Source organism: Molossus molossus, unplaced genomic scaffold (genome assembly GCF_014108415.1).
Source record: "Molossus molossus isolate mMolMol1 unplaced genomic scaffold, mMolMol1.p scaffold_m16_p_9, whole genome shotgun sequence".
Taxonomy (NCBI): Eukaryota; Metazoa; Chordata; class Mammalia; order Chiroptera; family Molossidae; genus Molossus; species Molossus molossus.
In genome coordinates, this window is record NW_023425403.1 from 20,843,647 (window position 1) to 20,859,916 (window position 16,270).

The 16,270-nt window shown below is 37.9% G+C and overlaps 1 protein-coding gene across 1 annotated transcript in view; it reads right to left on the reverse strand.

The window, feature by feature from the left end:
* The window catches only part of TEX15 (testis expressed 15, meiosis and synapsis associated), a 70,028-nt gene that overhangs the window by 6,088 nt on the left and 47,670 nt on the right, over positions 1–16,270 (reverse strand). Inside the window, exon 6 of the mRNA XM_036250606.1 lies at positions 1,554–8,602. Within this exon, the coding sequence (XP_036106499.1) occupies positions 1,554–8,602 (7,049 nt within the window). The remainder of the gene's footprint in view (positions 1–1,553; positions 8,603–16,270) is intronic.

A 16,270-nucleotide genomic window follows, 5' to 3' on the forward strand; every position in this document is an offset into this window, starting at 1 on the left:
AAAAACATGTTTCACAGGACACTATCCTTCAATGTGTACCGAATTAAGTTCAAATTCCTTAAGCCTATATTTAAGACATTTTATAATCTAAAACAATCTCCTCCATCCTTAACTTGTCCACTAAGTTAATTTTTTTGTTACAGACTTAATTTTAAACTCGTTTCTCAAGATAGGTCAATACCCATTGTATTGTGTCTTTGCTCCTGTTATTTTCCATAACTTATATACCCTCTTCAGTTTTTCACTCACAACTTTTTTTTCCTTTAAAGCAAAGCTGTGGTTTGTGTTATTACATGAAATCAACAAATAAACCTTCTCTCACTCTCTCTCTCTCTTTTTTTTTTTCTTCTCAATACTTGCAACACCTTTTTACTCCATGTGGAATACACAATTTGTGTTCTTAAAGTATGTCTATAAAATGATGTTTATTATGCATTTTCCTATAAAACAGTGTAATACATAGTGATTAGTTTCCTAGTCTCTAGAACTAGTTTAATATATACAATAAGAGTAAGCTGAGAAAGAATCCTACTTTTCATTTTGCACATAGGTTTTTCTTTACTTCTGAGCTGATAAATTCTTGAAAAATTTTAAGAGAAGACTGACAGCAAAGTAGGGGCACTTGTTATTATAGACTGCCTGGTTTTACATCTGGGCTCTCCCATTTAATAATAACTCTGCAACATTGGGAAAGTTATTTAACCTTTCTAGGTCTCAGTTTTCTTACCTTGAAATAAGAAAATAATAGTTCCTACATCATAATTCTTTTGTGAATGAAGAATTAATGTTTGTACAATATTACAATGCCAAGCACACAAAAAATCGCTGTAAATTTTTGTTAAATAAAATACGTTTATGTAGGACTTCTACACCTAAATAATAATCTATTTAAAAATATCTGCTCTGCTCTGGCAAGTGTGGCTCAGTTGGTTGAGTGCGCCCAGTGCATCAAAAGGGTGCCTATGCAATGTCTAGTCAGGGCATGTGCCCAGGTTGCGGATGCAACCCCCAAAAGGGGGCATGCAGGAGGCAGCCAATGGATATTTCTCTTTCACATTGATGTTTTTTTTTCCTCTCTCTCCTTTCCTCTCTAAAATCAATAAAAACATATTAAAACATATCTGTTCTATTTTTCCATGTGGATAATGGTCAAGAACACAGGCACCATTAGACAGTTTAATATTCACTACATTTACTATAACCTCATTACCCAGAAGCTACTCAATGAATACTTGGTCACTCACTTAACTCACATTCATAATATTGGACTTTCCCTTAAAAAGTGATTAAAATTCACATCCTTCTAAGAAATGTTTTCTAAGTTAAACTATTTAATTTGTACATTTAAAAAACATTTGCAAGGTATGTCTCATATACATAATCATTTATATTTTATAGGTAATACATATTGTTGAATCCAATACTTTAGTATATTCATTTGCAAGGTTTAATATTAAATCATTCTCAATTTTTACAATTCTGCTATTTGATTCAAGATTACACTTGTTCTAAAAAATACTACTATATAGGTTTTGTTTGAAAATATTCATTACCTTTTGTTTTTTACCCCTGGAAACAGTATTTTTTTCTTGTTCCTGAGAGTCTTGACATTTGTCTACAGCAATAGGTCGTTTTTTAGAAGAATTTGAAACATTTTTCATTATGCACTCTGAAACTGAGGATATCTTCATACAAGTACTAGATTTACTAATATTCTTTCTAGGTTTTACATGAACATTCATTTTTTCTTTTCTCTTCAGTTGGAAAGTCTTTTCTCTGTTATGAAGCATTTGGTACAGGATGAAGGAAATGGTTAATTTGGCATTCTTAGCACATATTATCTTCATATGTTCAATAGTTTTCATGACTTTCACAATATGGGCCATTTTCCCATAATCTTTCCGTGGGGCAGCCAATATATTTTTGAGCAGTGTAGAAAATTGATTGTAGTTGTATTCTAACTCTGTCACAGTGCTTCCGTAATTTATGGATGCTATACATGGCACAAAGTCAATATAGGTGGAAATGGAATACTTAGCCTTCTTTAGAAGTGTTTTAATTTCTGAAAGTTCTTGAAGTTCTCTTGAGAACAAATGAAGAGCATACGAGCAATTAACAGCTTCATTGTGTTTGTAGATAATTTCCAGATCTTTCTTAATTTCAGAAATAGCAGTCTCTATCACTTTCCAAAGGCAATCTGTTGAGTTATCTTTAAGAAATGAAAAAGAAGCCATTTTTTCTTGGCAGTGAACCAGCTCGGGAAGAAGTGACAAATCAAACCAAAGCATACCTCGAAACCTTTGTTTATCTAGTTTCTTTGCCATTGAGTTTTTAAGAAAGTGAACTGTTTCTGAAAGCATGGCTATTTCAACATAGGTTTCAGTGGCTGCAGGTTTTAAAATTATAGCCTCATGGTTGTGGTTTCCAACCAGGTCCAAAACGTTTTCTTCTGTGATAAAAATATTTTCTCTATTATCCTCTTGCAACATCTGAAAGTACTTTTTTAAAATTTCTAAGTGATCAGTACATCTCAGAGTGAGTTCCTGTAATTTTTTAAAGTCTGCAAATTCAGCTTGATCCAATATTTCACCAATACAACATATATCTGGGTGTGAAAGCAAAGTACTGTTAAACCTACACTTTTCTATGCTAATTGTTGCTTTGTTTATTGGATCATCTGACTTTCTGAAAGCCACCATATTATTCTCCTCAAGCCCAATATTGGAAATTTGTTCACTGCTTAAATCTTTAGACAATGTATCATATATCTTTTGCAATTTAGAGAAAGAATATTGATTCATCTTGAGTAGTGTTTCTTTGTTCTTCTGTCCTGAGTATTTTTTGCTGAAAGATTGTTTCTTCTCTTTCCAAACAAGACTTTTTGCAGCATCAAAAAAGATATGTTCCAGACCATAAAGAGATATATTAATACCTACTGCTTCATTGTTCTTGATAAAATTAACTTTTGAGGAGATCATTTCAATGATAATCCACAAATGGTCTTGTTTTCCTGGATAAGAATCAACTTTAGGAGAGTTCCCATACATACTGATTAGCTGTAAAGTACTTTTTCTTAAGGTTTCTAGGTCTCCTAAACTATCTCCAAAGTTAACTCCACAGGTAAATGGAACAGAAAGAGAAAAGTCAAAGCAATCAGAACAATGCCTCAATATTGCTTCACACTCATTAATCTGTCGTTTGCATTTTAATAATGCATAGTATGAATTGTTTTCCTTTTTGGTGTCTTCTAATAAGTCAATTAATTGATCGTGATAGTTCTGCAACTCACAGAATGCATTATATTTTAGCCTTCCTTGAAAAGCAGGATAGAAATTGGATTGTTGCTGAAATCCACGCGGCCTGCCAAGCAGCTCACTGTACAATGTCTCATCATACCAAAGCAAGCTTCGGAATGTCTGTTCACCCACTAAGAGCCTTTTTTTGTTTTCAATGAATTGAATAGTTTCCATCATCATTTGGAGTTCTACCAAGGAGTCAACAGCACATGGTTTTAATTTGTGTTTGCAATTACTCCACAGGTTTTTTTCTACCAACAGTTCTCTTGAAATCAAGATTTGCTCAAATGAACATTCTTGCTTTCTTTCAAAAGCTTCAACAAATAAAGGGAGAATACTTTGACAAATCTTAGTTTCTTCCTGTAGGCTCTGCAAAGATGATGCTTCATCTGCCCTCCTCAAAATTTGAGCTAACCTAGTTGTAAGACCTGAATGATTAGCTGAGCAATGCTTTTCTTTTAATTTATTCATGTATGATGTAGGCTTCTTCTGTGGAGTAGTGACTTTGGAAGTTTCAGAGTGAGCATGTAAAACAGGCATATGATTCATTCCTAAACTGTCTGGTTGCAACATACAGTCAAACTGAGAGTCATTACCACCTTTAATTCTAACCCCCTCTTTCTCTCTTTTGTTAAGCTGATTAGAAACTATGTTATTCAAAGAAATTGCCTCAGAAGTATTTTTAATGCTTAGATGAGAATCAATTAAGTTATTTTTAATTGTTTTCTCACTTAAATAGGAAGATTCTTCTAAAATTTTCTTTTGACTTCTGTACTCATTCATAACAGTTGATCCTTCAGTCATGCTTTTTTTGTGAACTGAATCTTCTGCTTTTTCGGTTTGTTTAACTTTCCACATTTTTCTGTCCAGAATGTCTTTCTTTGAAATACATTTTTTGGAAGAACCCTTTATATCATCTTTTAAGAGCAGAGAACTACCACTGGAAAAAGGTCTCTTCATTATATTTTCCCTATAACTTTTACTGTCTTCAGTTACTGATATGAGATCCGGCTCAGAATTCTCAGTAACATTGGTTTCATACCCATTTATATGGACACAACAACTTGGAGAGCACTGTTCTGTCTTTAGAAGCTCCTTTCCACCACATTCTTGCTGACAGTGTGGTACATTGGTGGATGTTGCCAAAGAATCGACAACAAAAGTTCTCTGTTTAGCCATATAAGTTTTTGAAGATTCTCCCTCACTATCTGTCACTGGATCAGTCGATAACAATTGAGGAATACTATTACAATTTTTGCTTATTATCATAGTTTGATTTAATGGGTCCATAAGGATGTTTCCTGTAATAGTGCCTGGTTTTGAGCTCTCAGTAGGAGATGGCCTTCTTTCTAGAAAATTTACTTCCAGGTTTCTTTTAAAACCAGATAAAATAAGGTTATCTGATTTGTAGTTATCAACATTCAAAAAGTGCTTCACATTTGATTCTAAGACTGAAATAACTATGTCAGTTTTCACCTTTGTGTGAGCTATACAAGTTGCATCATAATTTTTGTCTGTGCTAAAACTTACATTGTTTTCTTTTATACAACTTAAAGATACTGAGTTAGTTTTACTTATTTCATTAGCCTCAGCACTTTCTTTTATTGCATCTTTATTATGTGCTAAATGGTTCTCAGGCTTTTCATATTTATTAATGGCCCCATTTTTCTTAGAAAAGCACTTTGTGATTCTCTCTCCACTTGTTCTATAAGACTGGTATTTTGACACATGAGTTAATGATTTATCAACTTCAAATCCCAAAGCTCTTTTCTCTCCTTGTTTGTCATATTTTCTTTTTGGAAAAAAATGCTTAGTGGAATAATATCTTCTTTCAGAAAAAGAACTATAACCTTGAAGGTCACAAATTTCCCAGAAATTATTACATATTATTGCATATGACTTTGGTAATGGGCCTTTTCTTGAAGTTTCTCCCACTTTAGCTATAAGCTCCAAAGATGTGTTAACTCTTCTATGAGCTTTTTTTAAGTAAAGAAGAGCTCTGTCAAGTTTTCTGGAAAGACATTTGCTTTTGCATAAAGATACTTCACTATTTAGAATATCCAGGACACTCCTAATGTGTTTCTCTGACTGTGAAAAGGTTTTAATTCGTCCTTTGGATAATGAAGAAAAACATTCAGATGAGTCTTGATTGGTCAGCTTCCTCTTCTTCTCACAAATTAGATGATGTAGTACATTCTGGTCCCTAGCAGGTGTATGTGGCTTTCTTTTGCTAATTCTTGATTCTGTGTCATTTTTATTTCTAGTATCATTACAATCAGTTTTTGACTTTGTAAGGAAACCTCTGCTTTTGTTATTTATTGTTGTGACATTCGAAAGTTCAGTAAGCAAAGGTCCACTCTTTTGTTCTTCAGACGTGTGATTCATGTGTGTCTTACGACTCAAGTCAAAAGAAAGTGAGTTTTCAGATTTACTCACTAGTTCTGATTCTTGCCTCATATTACCAAATTCATCTTCACATGGGCAATCTGAATTTTCACCAGAACACTGGGAATACATTTCAAATCCCAGAACTTTCCCCTCCTCCTCACTTATTTCTGGTTTAGTGGCTTCAGTTGTATATTTGCAAAACTTATCTTTCAACGCAAGGGGCTCAACAGTGGAACTGAATACTGGCATAAGTGTCTCAGTAACTGTAACTTGTAGATCTGGAAGTAAAATTGGGAAGAACTCTGATTCGTTTTCTTCTGTAGAATCATCATCAGAGAAAGACTGTTCACTATGCTCACTTTCTGTGTTGCTTTCCAAAACTTTCTCCTCCCTATTATTGTTTACTAATAGACCTTCCCAATCGATACGAGACTTCAGAGTCTCAAATTCTTCACACAGTTCACTTCCATGGCTAAAAGTATATTGTTGAGATAGAAAAGCATCATCACACTGTTCTAATTCTACTTCAATTTCACTTTCCAATTCGAAATTTTGAAGAACTAAGTTGTCACTTATTGATTGATGAAATGAGTTGTGTAATTTGTTTTTATCCATACCCATTTCACAATCAGAAACCCTATGTTTTACTAACAACCCCAAATCTGGATTCTCAGAAGAACAAGTTTCTTTAAACTTGTATCTTTGGTGATTTTCATGATTTGTGTCTAATGTGGGCACCATAGTACAATCTGTCCACATGGCAGCATTTGAGGCTACATGTATTGAAGAACTTGAGATTTTGGGATATATGGAAGCCAAATTCTCTACACTCCTTATGGTATTTTGTGTATCTTTTTGTTTTATGGCAGTGATAGTATCTTCAGTTTCCAATAATGTAGTTCCTGTTGATACATATTTGTCCCCCCAAGTCAAGTTAAATGTAGAAAATTCTTCAGAACTCAGAATTTCTACATTATTGTAATTTTTATTCTCCTGCCTTTCATCTGTATTAACAACATTTTTGTTTGTATGAAAACCCTGCTTCTCATCTCCACATATATTTTCTATGTTGTTTTCTGTAGATGAAGCAATGTCTTCCTTTTTAATCTTGCTTTGGTTTTCTTTATCATTATCTCTTTGTTCTTTAAAATCAACATTCAGGTGTATATCATTACTCAAATGTGTATTACAGAACAGAGTATGATCTTGACCGTTATGGTCAATTTGAGAAGTTTCTTTGTAGTCTCTTTGAATGTTTTCTAATGACACTGGATCACTTGTACTTTTACTATGGACACATGTATGTTCTCTAGCTATGATGCAATTTGAATTGTCATGTACTGTTTTAATGTCATGAGATGAAATAACTATATCCATTGACAGTTCTTTGGCATGAGAAATGTCTTTTGCTTCCTGGAAAGCATCAGTTATAATGCTGATACAGTTTTGATTTGTTTTTTCCAATTCCAGTTCCATAAGTTTCTGAGAAATGGCAAAACCGGTATGAATGTTATCTTCATTTTCCAAACAGTGTTGAGGATGCTTTTGTGAAAGGCTCTCCACTCTTGGAGTAAGATTATTTTGTAATTCCAATGATAGATAACCTAGCTCATACTTATTCTTTGTGGTAGATGTAGAAGCTTTTGATATTTCTAAATTTTGAGTGATTAATATTTGATCACATTTTTTCTCAAAAGAATCAAGACTCTCGTCCTCTTTGTATGCTTGGTGCAAAGAAACATAATTATATATTGGACTGATTTTTGTTTCACTAGTACAATTACCAATCTCTTTCCACAAATTTTGCTTTTCTACATGTTTGGAATTGTCTTCTAGGCCAGTGAAGTTTCTCACCTTTCCAATATTTTGAATATACTCATGTATGCTTTCTTTCCTTTGAAACGAAAAATCTGAAGACATTTTATGATCAGTCTGACATGTAGTTTTTAAATTAGAAGACTGTGATTCCTGAGAAATGTGACTGTTAGACCCTTTGGCACAAGTATTCACTGATTCGTAAGAGTTATGCAGCTCACTATTTTTTTCAATTAGAAGTGGGATGTTACTTCTCTGTTGGGATCTCTGGACTTGTTCCTCACTATGTTTTTGGTTCTCAACTTCTGAAGCTACATTTGACAAACACACTGGGAAGGAGGAGTTGTCTTGGTCCTGACATTGACCTGCAATGGTAATTGTATTGGGAGTTGTATAATCACAGTTCTTAGAGCCCACTTTGTGAGTCTGAAATTGTGAATCATCAAAAGAAATTTTGAAGCAAGGAGCATCCAAACAATCAGTAATCATGGCATCATCACCAGGCATGACTTCAGATGAGGAGGCAGAATTACTTGGCATAGATAGGTTTATTTCTGAATTAGCAAAATCTAAACTCTTCTTAAATGGCGAAGTCTCTTTTAAATCTGTAATATTATGTTTTTCCATGCTTTCTTCTCTCCTTATAAGTCTTGGGTCTTTGATAAGTTTTGAAGTAATAACTGTGCTTGAGCCAATATTGTTATGATGGGGAAAAGCAGCAGGAAGACCACTTAAAATATTTTTAAGATGTGTCAAATTTAAGAAGAGGTCACCATTAACACTCTCTCTGGTATCACTGGGAATAAATGAAAGACCTGAATCATATGCATGTACTTCAGAAGTGTCTCTACATTCTGTTAAATTGTGCTTCATCTGTTCATTGCATGTTTCAAGTACAGAAATGTTTCCACTCTCCACATTTTCATTGGAATTAGAAATATCTGAAATGGAAGAATTTATCTCTGAATTTAATGCATTGCATGAACAGTTTTCCTGAACAAATGTATCTACAGGTTTCCTGAAATGCTCAAAAATGACAGTAGCATCTTTTCCTTTTCCAATTCTTTTGGCCACAGTACAGTTATTCAGAGAGCATGTTCTTTCTGTGGAAATAAAAAGAAAACAAAATAGGAAGAAAAGGTATTTTCTACAGCCAACTCTATTAAGTAGAAGTAAATAATTTTAATTGCAAGTTCTCCACATAACCTAATGATGGTTAAACTATGTTCTCAGCAGAAAAAGCAAGGAGAAAAGAGGATGAGTAACAAACCAATAGAGAATAAATGATGGAGCATGGTACTCTATCCTTAAGACCTTCCTAAAGAAGTATTTGCAATAAAAAATTTGGATTCTGTCAAAAACTAAGAAATAGAAAAATTAAACAGAATAAAAAAACATGTTGCTCATAGACTAGGTATTTCTCATATTAATTTCTTAAATTCAGATACTTACTAGTGTCTACATAATAATAGGTGAAACTGTCTCCCTCTATTCACTGTTATCTTGCTTTTAGTTCCCTCTACCACCAGAGAACAAAAAGACAGAAAGAGAAGGAGAATGAGGTGGAGAAATAATAAGGACTAAGAAATCAAAAAGGGAGGGACTAGGAAAATGGCGGCAGAGTGAATGGAAGCTACACAGACGATCTCCCAGGACCAAACTGAAATTACAACGACAATAAAGACAAATCGTCAGGAAAAGGCATCCGAAAAGCAGCTTGGAGGACAACATAACCAAGGACACTGACTTAATCCTGGTAGGCTTGCTAAGACGTGAGAGGGGGCCAGGAGCCCACGGTCCACAGTGGCCTGGGCTGGGACCTGCGGAGACCTGGGCTGGGACCTGCACCCTCCGCTGGGACCTGCACCCTCGGCTGGGACCTGCGGCACCGACTGAGACCTGTGGCGCCTTGGTTGGGACCTGTGCTCTTGGCTGGGACCTGCGCCCTCGGCTAGGTGCTATGCCCTTGGCTGGGAACTGCTGCAGCCTCAGCCAGGAGCAAAGGGCTTAGCTGGGAGTAGCGCCCTTAGCTGGGAGCGGCGCCCTCGGGTTAAAGTCCCAAGTGGCTCCACAATGCAGAGCCAGGACAGAGGCTAAATTAGCAGCAGCCACTCACCTTGGGCTCTGGCAGAGGGAGGGCGGACTGGACTGGAACTGTGGTCAACTTACTCCTTCCCAGGGCCCTGGGGAGAGGTGGCGGCCCATCCCTCAGAGATTCAACCCCACCTGGTGGCCATTGAAATGCTAATTGAGGCCCATTACAACCAGCATCTGCCCCACCCTCAGGAAATCCTCTTACACTGAGTACCTGAGGGAGTTTTTCAGTCAACTCAGAAACCAAGGTTCTTCAGGTGACCTCTACTAATAGCCTCCAGGCAAAAAAGCCAGAAGATAACTACCATTCCCTGGGCTAGCAACTCTAACCAGGAAAGACTTGACAGTGGTGTTTAAAGTGGGTCCTCCCTGCCTTATCCAAACCCAAAAGAGGGAGCCACAAACAGCAGAACACCAACACCCACAGGGAAAATTTGGCAGGCTCCAAAGCCCACTGTGATAGCCAAAATGGTGAAACACAGAAATAAAAGCCAAATGAGAGAACAAGAGACCTCTACCGAAGATGAGATAAATGAGGTGCAGTCAAGCAAGCTAACAGAACTAGAATTCAGAGCCATGATCTTGAGAAAGCTCAACAGCATATGTAAGGACATGAGCACCATGAGTAAAGACAGAAATATTGAAAATCAACCAGTTGGAAATTAAAAACCACCAAGAAGAAATGAAGAATGACATATCAGAAATAAAAAACACATTGGAGAGTCTAAATATCAGAGTAAACGAAGCTGAGGACCGGATCAGTGAATGAGAAGATACGGTAAAAAAATCAACCAATCAGAAAACCAAGAGGAAAAAATAATTAAAAACCAGGAAAACAGCTTAAGAGAACTGTGGGACAACTGGAAACGTAATAACATTCACATCATAGGAGTCCCCGAAGAAGAAGAAAATGAGCAAGGGTTAGAGAATATATTTGAAGAAATAGTGAGAGAAAACTTCCCTAATTTGGTGAAGGAAGAGGCATTCAAGTTCAAGAAGCACAGAGAGCCACGAGTAAGAAGAACCCAAACAGGCCCACAACAAGACACATAGTAATCAAAGTGCCAAAAATTAAAGACAAAGAGAGAATCCTAAAAGCAGCAAGAGAGAAGCAACAGGTTACCTAGAAAGGAAACCCCATAAGGCTCTCAGCTGACTTCTCAACAGAAACACTACAGGCCAGAAGGGAATGGCATGAGGTAATCATGGTCATGAAAAACAAGGATCTGAATCCAAGACTACTCTACCCAGCAAGGCTATCATTCAAAATAGAAGGTCAAATAAAGAGCTTCCCAGACCAAAAAAAGGCTAAGGGAATACATTAGCACCAAACCAGCACTGCAAGAAATGTTAAAAGGACTGCTGTAATTAGCAGGAGAAATAGGAAGAAAAATAGAACCACAGTAAACAAAAATGGCAATAAATAAGTACATATCAACAATCACCTTAAGTGTAAATGGATTGAATGCTCCCATAAAAAGACACAGGGTAGCTGATTGGATAAGAAAGCATGATTCATCTGTGTGTTGTTTACAAGAGACCCACCTCACAACAAAATACTCACATAGGTTGAAAGTGAAGGGATGGAAAAAAATCTTCCAAGCAAATGGAAAGGAAAAAAAAAGCTGGGGTAGCAATACTCATATCTGATAAAGTAGATTTTAAAATGAAGGCCATAACTAGAGACAAAGAAGGCCACTACATAATATTCAAAGGATCTATCAAACAGGAAGATATAACCCTGATAAATATATATGCACCCAATATAGGAGCACCAAAATATATTAAAAATCTTCTGGAGGACTTCAAAGAAGAAATCGACAGCAATACAATCATAGCAGGGGACTTCAACACCCTGCTGACACCATTGGATAGATCCTCTAGACAAAAAATTAGCAAGGAAACAGAGACTCTAAATTAAGCACTAGAACAAATGGATTTAATAGATATCTACAGAGAATTACACCCCAAAATTACAGAAATCACAGTGTTCTCAAGTGCACATGGGACATTCTCAAAGATAGACCACATGTTAGGACACAAACTAAATCTCTACAGGTTCAAGAAGATTGAAATCATATCAAGCATCTTCTCAGATCACAATGGCATGCAACTAGAAATCAACTGCAACAATAACAGGCAAAGACATATGAACACATGGAAGCTAAATAGCATATGTTATTAAACAATGAATGTGTTACCGAGGAGATCAAGGAAGAAATTAAAAACTTCCTGGAAACCAATGAAAATGAAGACACAACATCACAAAATCTATGGGATGAAGCGAAAGCAGTTCTGAGAGGGAAGTTCATAGCACTACAAGCCTACCTCAAGAAGCAAGAAAAATTCCTAATAGACTATCTAACCTCACAACTCAAAGAACTAGAGAGTAAACAAAAAGAAAACCCCAGAGCAAGTAGAAGGAAGGAAATAGTAAAGATCAGAGCAGAAATAAACGACATAGAGTCAAAAAAAAAAAAAAAAAATTCAAAGGATCAACAAAACAAAGAGCTGGTTTTTCTAAAAGATAAACAAGATTGATGGACCCTTAGCTAGACTCACCAAGAAACAGAGAGAACCCAAGTACACAAAATCAGAGATGAAAGAGAAGTAACAACTGACACCACAGAAATACAAAGGATCATTAACAAACACTATAAACAATTATATGGCAACAAATTCGACAATCTAAGCGAAATGGACACATTTCTAGAAACACACAGTCTTCCAAAACTGGACCAGGAAGAGACAGAAAACTGAAGAAACCAATAACAACAGAAGAAATTGAAGATGTAATCAAGACTCTCCCAGCAAACAAAAGCCCAGGCCCAGATGGCTTCACGGGGAAGTTTTACCAAACATTCAAAGAAGAACACCCATTCTCCTCAAACTATTTCAAAAAGTTCAAGAAGAAGGAAGACTTCCAAATTCGTTTTATGAAGCCAGCATAATTCTAATTCCAAAACCAGAAAAAGACACTACAAAAAAAAAAAACTACAGGCCAATATCCTTGAAGGACTGAGGTGCCCCGCTCAGGGTTCCAGTGCCAGGAAGACAATTCCCCATAACCTCTGGCTGGAAAAATCAGCAGGAACTGAGGCTCAGGAAAGCTGACGCGGCTGGAGCCCCAGGCAGCTCCTTAACGTGCCCGCGCACGGACTTATTGGACTCACTCCCTCTAAGCTTGGAGGGGAGGCAGCTTGAGGAGCATCAGAGACATACAGAGAAGAACTGAGCCGTTTGGCAGTGGAGCGAGGGTTGGAGTGGGGGGCTTTCTTCGGGACAAACGTGCTGTCAGAGGCCTTTGTTCCTTTGGTGAGCCCTTCCCTGGGGCGGTAGGCAGCCACCATATCTGAGACTCCAGCAACCTGGCTCACACTGGTAGCTCCGCCCTGGTGACTCCCTGTGGCCCTGGCCCACCAAACTTTCAGGCCCACCCAAGCTGTTGCCAGTTGCTTAAGCAAAGGATTGGCCTGTCTTGGATCCTGCTTCAGGTTTTTCCTAAATTCTTTCAAACAAGTAGCATCTGGTGTCAGCTAGCCTCATACCGCTCGTTAAGTAATACATAGAAACAAACACAGGGAGGCAGCCAAAATGAGGAGACAAAGAAACAGGTCCCAAATGAAAGAACAGAACAAAACCCCAAGAAAAGAAATAGGTGCACTGGAGATAAAGCGACCTAACAAATGCTGAGTTCAAAATACTGCTTATAAGGATGTTCAATGAACTTAATGAGAACCTCAGTGAACTTAGTGAGGGCATCAAGAGCATAAAAAAGGACCAGTCAGAAATGAAGGATGCATAGTCAGAAATGAAGGATGCACAGTCAGAAATGAAAGAGGCATTAACTGAAATAAAGAATAATTTACACAGATTCAATAGCAGAGTACGTAAATCCAAGAAGCAAACCATCGATTTGGAATATAAGGAAGCAAAAAACACCCAATCAGAACAGCAAAAAGGAAAAAGAATCCAAAAAAATGAGGATAGTGTAAGGAGCCTCTGGGACAACCTCAAGCATGCCAACATTTGCGTCTTAGGTTTGCTAGAAGGAGAAGAGAGAGAACAAGAAATGGAAAACCTATTTGTAACAATAATGGCAGAAAACTTCCCTAACTTGGTGAAGGAAACACACATACAAGTCCAGGAAGCACAGAGAGTACCAAATAAGATGAACCCCAAGAGGCCCACACCAAGACACATCATCATCAAAATACAAAAGGTTCAAGACAAAGCGAGAATCTTAAAAGCAGCAAGAGAAAGGCAGCTAGTTACCTACAAGGGAGTTCCCATTAGGCTGTCAGCTGATTTCTCAAAAGAAACTTTGCAGGCCAGAAGGGAGTGGCAAGAAATATTCAGAGTGATGAAAAGCAACAACCTACAACCAAGATTACTCTATCCTGCAAAGCTGTCATTTAGAATCGATGGCCACATAAAGTGTTTCCCAGAGAAGGAAAAGTTAAAGGAGTTCATCACCACCAAACCGTTATATAAAATGATGAAGGGTCTTTTTGAAGAAAAAGATAAAATATATGAACAAAAAAATGGCAATGAATATATATCTTTCAACAACGAAATCTACAAACAAATGAACATGTAGAACAGAAACATTCTCATAGATACAGAGAACATTTTGTTGGTTGCCAGATGGGAGGGGGTTTGGGGGAATGGGTGAAAAAGGTGAAGGGACTAAGAAGTACAAATTCATTGCTAGACTGACAAACCTCAAAGGGAAAGGGGCTGGGGGGTGGGAAGAAATAAACCAAAGAACTTATATGCATGACCAATGGACACAGACAATAGTGTGGGAAAAGGCAGGAGGGGGGCGGGAGTGTGGAGGAGAGGGTCAATGGGGAAAAAATGATGAACATCAGTAATACATTCTACATTCAACAATAAAGATTTAAAAAATAAGTAAATAAAAATAATTCAGACATGCTGAAACAGATTTATCCTCCACTGAAGCAAAAAAAAAAATTAAGATGCCTAGGAATAAACTTAACCAAAGAAATAAAGGACCTATTCGCAGAAAACTACAGGTCATTGAAAAAAGAAATAGAGGAAGATATAAAAAAGTGGAAGCACATACCCTGTTCATTGATTGGAAGAATAAACATCATTAAAATGTTCATACTGAGAACCGAAAAATGGCGGCGGAGTGAACGGAGCTACACAGACCGTCTCCCAGAACCAAACTGGAATTACAACTATAACACAGACAAATCGACGGGAAAAACCAACAGAAAAGCAGCTTGGAGGACCAGACAAAGAGGGACACTGACTCCATCCCGGTAGGCTTGCGAAGGCGCGAGACGGGGCTGGGAGCCCACGGTCGGCAGCTCGGCAGCGGCCTTAGCTATAAGCGGCGCCCGCGGGTTACACTCCCAGGCGGCCCCACAGCGCAGAGCCGGGACAAAGGCTGAAACAGCCACAGCCACTCACCTTGGGCTCCGGCGGAGGGAGGGCGGACTGGACTGGAACTGTGTCGGGACACTCGGGGTTTGGAGGGCGCTCAGAGCTTTGGCTGAGTGCAGCCACTCAGGACGGTGGCCACATTGCTCCTTCCCAGAGCTCTGAGGAGAGGCAGCAGCCCCTCCCTCGGAGATCCAACCCCACCCTGTGGGCCATTGAAGTGGTAATTGAGGCTCACTAACGACCAGCATCTGCCCCACCCTCGTGAAAGCCCCTTGGCTGAGCACCAGAGGGAGTTTTTCAATCAACTGACAACCCAAAACTCATCAATTAACCTAGACTGCTAGCCTCCAGGCAAAAAGCTAGAGGATAACAGTACGTTTCCTGGGCTGGCAACTTTAACCAGGAAAGTAAGACTTGACAGTGGTGTTCAACGCGGGTCCTCCCTCGCTCATCTAAACACAGGAGAGGGAGCCACAAACAGCAGAACACCAACACCCACAGGGAGAACTTGACAGGCTCCAAAGCCCACAGTGATAGCTAAAATGGTGAAACACAGAAACAGAAGCCAAATGAAAGAGCAAGACACCTCCACTGAAGATGAGATCAATGTGGAGCAATTAGGCATGTTAACAGAGCTAGAATTCAGAGCCATGATCTTGAGGAAGCTGAACAGCATGAGTAAGGACATAGAGACACTGAAAATAAGCCAAATGGAAATTAAAAACCAACAAGAAGAGATAAAAAATGACATATCCGAAATGAAAAACACATTGGAAGGTTTAAAAAGCAGAGTAGGGGAAGCTGAGGACCGGATCAGTGAATTAGAAGACAGGGTAGAAAAAATCAACCAATCAGAAAAACAAAAGGAAAAAACTATTAAAAAACAGGAAGACAGCTTAAGAGAACTATGGGACAACTGGAAACGTAATAATATTCGCATCATAGAAGTCCCCGAAGAAGAAGAAAAGGAGCAAGGGATAGAGAATATATTCAAAAAAATAGTGAGAGAAAACTTCCCTAATTTGGTGAAGGAAGAAGGCATTCAAGTTCAAGAAGCACAGAGAGTCCCAAGTAAGAAGAACCCAAACAGGCCCACACCAAGACACATAGTAATTAAAATGCCACAAATTAAAGACAAAGAGAGAATCCTAAAAGCAGCAAGAGATAAGCAACAGGTTACCTACAAAGGGAACCCCATAAGGCTTTCAGCTGACTTCTCACAAGAAACACTACAGGCCAGAAGAGAATGGCATGAAGTAATC